Below are 5,690 nucleotides of genomic sequence, written 5' to 3'. Positions count from 1 at the left end.
CCAATTTTAGGCCGTTCCTTCCAAATTCCCAACCGCTTTTCAGTTCCTCAACCGAAACCGACTCGCCCGAGTCTCAGAACTCGAACTCAGCAAACCAAACAAATAGTCCTTCATGACACCGCCTCGCCCTCTGCTCTCAAAACCCATCCGACCATCGACACCTCCTCCGCCGTTGCCATCATCCTTCAACAAAGCCTCAAAACTGAGCCCAAATTGGAATAGTGCATCTGGGTACCGTCTCCATGCTCTCCGACCCATCGTCTTCATGGCCGCCAGCTCGAGGCCGGGCGTTTCTTCTGCCCCACAACACTCATCCTCCCTGCCCATCAGTTCCGATATCGTTTCCGATGCCGGAGTCGGTCAGAATTCAGCAAATTCACCAAATAAAGTAGAAGCCGTCGAGGAATACTTAGACAAGGTACGAAAAAGTTTACATTTTTTAATCATGTAACTTCTACCGGTTTTGGCATACTTTGATTTTAACTTCACTGTTTTTTTGGGTGGATTTGTAGGTGGTATACAGATTTCGGTTCTTGGCGTTTATGGGAGTTTTGGGGTCTTTGATTGGGTCATTTCTTTGTTTCATCAAGGTATGATTGTTAAATAAGTAAGAGGTCTTATGTTTGATTCTTGACAAAAGCAAATTTGAACCACCTAATAGCAAACCCATTATGATATTTAGCCTACTCCTTAGTGTAGATAATTTCGCTTGTTAAAAAAATAAAAAAATACAACAAATATATTTACATTAAGGCTGGGGCATTTGGTATCGAACGTTCAATCAAGGAGAGTCGAACCTAAAACCTCCAACTTTATATTGCAGTACTAAGTAGCTCATTAGCTTAACCATGTTTTAGCTATGCTTTTCGTTTTTGTTTTATTCGCTAAATTATGATTGTTATTTTTACTTGACATCCCCGAGTTTTGTTCCTCTTTCTATCACAATATATAAGGCAACCCAATTTCCTCTGTTGTTGAGAGATGTCTCTCAATTGGGACGATTTCCAGATTTGCATGGTTGATAAGGCTAGAATGCATTATGCAAGAAAAGAAGATTTTGGTAATGGTAGAAAATATAGCGTAAGGACGAAATGAGGTAAGCTCCTCTGCCACTTAATAAAAGACCAATGAATGCAAAAATAAGGCCTTGAAAAGAACTCATTTACACCCCCCCCTCAAAAATGTCAATTGAGCCAAGCTAGGACAGTACCTCTTGAATTTGAGCTGGTGTTATACCTTAGTTGTTCTTCGCTATGAACGTACAGACTTTAAATAGTGTTATATTCAACCTTTTCCCAGTACAAAATGACAATCTAGTGCATGTTTCTTTTTCTTTTTGTTTCAGTAAACACAGGATTACAAGCAATATGTAGGTTAGCTTGATTGTAACAGAGCATATGCATAAGCCATGATCAGATGAATCCAAAGTTGTTAGCGAACATGTGGTAATTAGCTCGCTAGCTTTATATGCCGTTGCCTATATTCTGCTTCAGTACAAAGTTGTTAGCGAACATGTGGTAATTAGCTCGCTAGCTTTATATGCCGTTGCCTATATTCTGCTTCAATACTTGAGTGTGAAACAACATTATATTTTTAGCTCTTTCAAGTAACCTAGTTTCCTTCAACAAATGTGCGTAGCCAGTTGTGGTTTGTAATTTTGTAATGAAATTAGCAAGCTGCCAATCTGCATTTTTATACCCAACAATTTGGGTATCACGTGATATGATTATGCATGGTGGTGTATGTGGCTGTCGATGTATAGCCATCCCGTTGTTCGATTCAGGAAGTGAAATGATTACAGGATAACATGATGCTTTTATGTTGATCTCTTGACACATATGGGCTTTCTCTTCTATGCACTGATTTAAAATCTTACCCAAATATGCAGGGCTGCACTTATGTGGTACAGTCTTTCATGGAGTACTCTGTAAATCGCAGTAAAGTAATCTGGTCGCTGGTTGAGGCTATTGGTGAGTATTTAAATATTATATTTTTTCCATGATTTATGGTTTTTTTTTATTGTCTTTGATTTAAGAACCATGAAACGAACATTTGTTTTACTAGAGATATTTTTCAACGTAAAGACAGAGCAAACAAGAAGAAAACCTAGAGAGAAATTTTTTTCATTAGACGGCCAAGAAATTTCAACCTCTAGAGGAATTGATTTTTTTGAAGCTCTAAAAGTCCCTATTATATTATTTAAAACTTAATAAAACTTTATCACATCCCCAAAAAAGTAATGGATTTTCACTAATCAGATGTTAGAGATTTGGAAATTAAGAAATAAATTTGCATTCATTGGGGTTTAACTAAGATTAGTCGAGTTATGACCAAGACAGTTGATGATTTCCTCTCTTGTCAGACAATCGTTATAGTAGTTGCACAACTCTTTTGTAGTTTCTGTTCAATCACGACAGTCTGCATTTTAGTTGGTGAATTTAATTTCTTTGTTTTTCTTTTCTTTTTTCCGGGTTATCTGACCCATTATTCGGTTTAGATTGTAAACTTTTGCCATAATCCCCGCATGCACTGGGTGGTCATTTGTGTTTCTAGAATTTCATGTCTTTAAAAGTTTCGCTTGCAAAAATGGTTATAAAATAATTCTAATTTAAAAAATAGGACTAACATGTCCACTGTTGTTTCAACTTAAAGAGTTCCAAATTGATATAAGGAGGTCATATGTAGAGTTCTTTACTAGGTGTAAAAGCACTTTAAGGAGGAGCATATTAGGGAGGGCTATACTTGACACCATCAATATTAGATATTGAACTTGCCTACGAACTTGAGATGGTAGAGGACCAACATCTGTTAATTTTTCTTGTAATACAACATATGTTTCTGCAAATGACTCACTAACTATTTTCCTATGGCATGTTTAGATGTTTATCTTTTGGGAACAGTGATGTTGGTGTTTGGAATGGGTCTTTATGAGCTCTTTGTCAGTAATCTCGGTCCTTCGGAATCTTCGGCAGATGATAAAGCTTCTCACAAATCAAATCTTTTTGGCATGTTCACTCTAAAGGTCAGTCTCTGAATTTTCTCGGGATGCAAGCCCTTTTCTTAGCTACATTTATTTTTGTAATATTATTCCTTTCTAGAATTAGCGGACAATGCTAGCAGATAAAAGAATGAAATTGTACGTGTGTCCAACTAACAGGTATTTACATAGAATGCTAGTAGTTCATTATCCAGTAAGATACTCTAAGAAATCAGCCTTGCATCATAAGAACAGGCGAGAATAAGTGAACAAGGTAGCCCTGAATTAAGGAAATGTAATATGCTGTAAACAGCCTATCTTACCAACACTTCAAAGCTATTCTGCAGTCAACCGAAAAAATAAAATCTTATGCAACTTACCCTTAATATTGTCAATCCGAGCTCACTGCACCGGTCAGCAGGTTGGGGTTCAACCTGATTTGAAACACTCTATGCACACCCCTAGCCTTAGGTTAAGTCCTTTGTTTATTTATTCTCTCTCTCTCTCTCTCTCTCTCTCTCTCTCTCTCTCTCTCTCTCTGTCTGTCTGTGCAAATTCTCAGAACTGGGGTAAAGTTGCTATTGTGGCTGTAGGATTGATCGCAAACTTGAGAAACAGTAACTGCACGTAAGAGTTGAGACTTGAGAAGAATTAGTTTCTAAACAAAGTAAAACACTACAATTCAGGTGGGAACAAATTTTATTCTTCAAGCTTCTTAATTCTTCGAGGTGCACTCTCTGTTCTTCTTGAAGTTCTTATTCTGGCTCCTGAAGTTTTCATACCATAGTTTCAGACTAAAACAAAGATCTGTGGTTCTCAACTGGAGCAGCTTTCTTATGACATCCATTGGGGAGGGTAGTACTGATTTCGGTCTTTGCTTTCGTAAGTGGTTATAAAAATTGCAAAATCAGTATTCATCAGACTTCCGTGGTTGGCTTGGCCAGTGGTTCAACCAGATTGGTCTCGCTGCCTCGGCATGCCCATTTCACAGCCACCATAGCCATTCCAAATGACCAAGTCCTTTACCCTTGTTCTGAAAGCTCACAGAAGAGAGTGGAAAATAAAGGGGAAAGGAGAGCATAAAACAGGAGAATAAAGATAGGAACTGAAATATCCTCAATGGGGGGTCGCGTGGAAGTCACATATCGAAACTAGAAGGAAATTTGATTGATTTGGTTTCCTTAAACTTTTCCCTATATTGAACATTTCGTTTCATTTTGTTTTTACAGGAGCGACCGAAATGGTTGGATATCACAAGCGTGAATGAGCTGAAAACGAAGCTTGGCCATGTGATAGTGATGCTACTTCTAATTGGGTTGTTCGAGAAGAGTAAGAAAGCTGTTATACAATCTCCTCTGGACTTGCTTTGTTTTTCCGCGTCTGTCCTCCTTGCTTCTGTTTGCCTCTTTTTATTGTCTAAGCTCAGCGACTAGACTTGAAAGGCCACAATATAGACACAGCTGCATATATCTTTCATACAGCTTGTAATGAAATGTGTATGGATAAAGATCACTTGCCAGAATCGTCCTTTTTTGAGCTGTTTCGAATCGTGTATCATAAATCCAGGCATACAAACTACAAGGAAGAGATGTAATCCGTATGTGTTGATGGGTCTTACCTCTATTAGAAAAAAGGTACAAACATGCGGTAAGTGTAGCATTATTCTAAGAAATTTGATCTCCACGACTCTTTAAAGGGCATTTTAACTTAAGAAAATGAACAGTGGCACTTTTAAGTCTAGGGGGTTCTTTGGTAGGGAAATCGGATTGGAGGGTGAGAGAGGGAGGTTGGGACCAAAGTGAGGTAAGGTTGGCATGACAAATTAGAGCGGTTGGATATGTGTTTTTTGTGTCTGAAGCTTGCACGGACACGGACACGGAGGAGGAGAATAGGAGGGAGAATAGCTAAATATTAAGAGTTTGTTAGAAAAGAGAGGATGTTAATCCGGGTAGCTAAAGTAGTTTTTTAACCACGTTCACTAGGGAAACAAAAATTTAAAGAAACTCCTGGAGAAGCTCTTCATGTCCACGCTGCCTGGGCTTGACGGGCTAATTTAGCCCACCCTCTTTGCCTGGGCTTGAATGCTTGCATTAGAAGCTCAAAAATGTCAGTTTGAGGCTAGAATCTAATTCGGCCTAGGATCTAATTTAAGCGACTTGTTTTATCAAGGCAATTGGTGGGCCAGTTCAAGCCCAACATGTGGCTTTTTTTTTTTTTTTTTTTTTTTTTTTTTTGAACGAGTGCCCAACATGCAGGTTAGGCACACGAAAGACAAGACTCCATATAAAAACTTTCCCCTTTGTCATATTTTTATTTTTGCACTTTTCGAAACCTTTTGTGACAAAAAAAGGCATTTTTCGTGAACACTTGATGCAATCTGTACAACTTATTCAAAAGTAATCTCACCCGTCTGATAATAATTTAATCATCCATTTAAACTATCATAGTAACTATCATAGTCTCTCCCTGCCCTAAAGCAATCAAAACGTTAATAAACTATTTAGGACGATACAAGCGATTAGATCATAATGTAATCATGCGGGCAAAATCACTGATCGACGGATTAACACGAATCCCAATCTAGTGGGTCCATGGATAACGCTAATTAGATTTACCACTAATCCATGCATAATAAGGAATTAACATAAGAAGACGAAGTTAGTGAGATCCATTTCCTATCTTATTATCCTAATGGTCTCGATCATTGGATATT

The 5,690-nt window shown here is 38.1% G+C and overlaps 1 protein-coding gene across 1 annotated transcript; it reads left to right on the top strand.

Moving 5' to 3' along the window:
* Positions 1 to 4,499, top strand: LOC103955538. Its single transcript, XM_009367433.3, has 5 exons — positions 1 to 418; positions 513 to 590; positions 1,889 to 1,970; positions 2,880 to 3,022; positions 4,207 to 4,499. The coding sequence occupies exons 1-5, from the start codon at positions 113 to 115 to the stop codon at positions 4,408 to 4,410; spliced, it is 813 nt and encodes a 270-aa protein (XP_009365708.2). The 5' UTR covers positions 1 to 112; the 3' UTR covers positions 4,411 to 4,499.
* The last annotated feature ends 1,191 nt before the right edge of the window (positions 4,500 to 5,690 follow it).

Source organism: the organism of the source record quoted next, unplaced genomic scaffold (assembly GCF_019419815.1).
Source record: "Pyrus x bretschneideri cultivar Hongxiangsu unplaced genomic scaffold, Pyrus_bretschneideri_v1 Contig76, whole genome shotgun sequence".
Taxonomy (NCBI): domain Eukaryota; kingdom Viridiplantae; phylum Streptophyta; class Magnoliopsida; order Rosales; family Rosaceae; genus Pyrus; species Pyrus x bretschneideri.
The sequence above is the reverse complement of the archived record's forward strand: the minus strand, read 5'-3'. Positions and strand labels throughout refer to the sequence as shown.

Excerpts from the sequence above, each read along its gene's own strand:
- LOC103955538 (XM_009367433.3), top strand. The coding sequence starts at position 113 with ATGACACCGCCTCGCCCTCTGCTCTCAAAACCCATCCGACCATCGACA. Across the intron at positions 591-1,888 it reads CATTTCTTTGTTTCATCAAG|GGCTGCACTTATGTGGTACA; the intron begins GTATGATTGTTA and ends CCAAATATGCAG. Across the intron at positions 3,023-4,206 it reads TTGGCATGTTCACTCTAAAG|GAGCGACCGAAATGGTTGGA; the intron begins GTCAGTCTCTGA and ends TTGTTTTTACAG.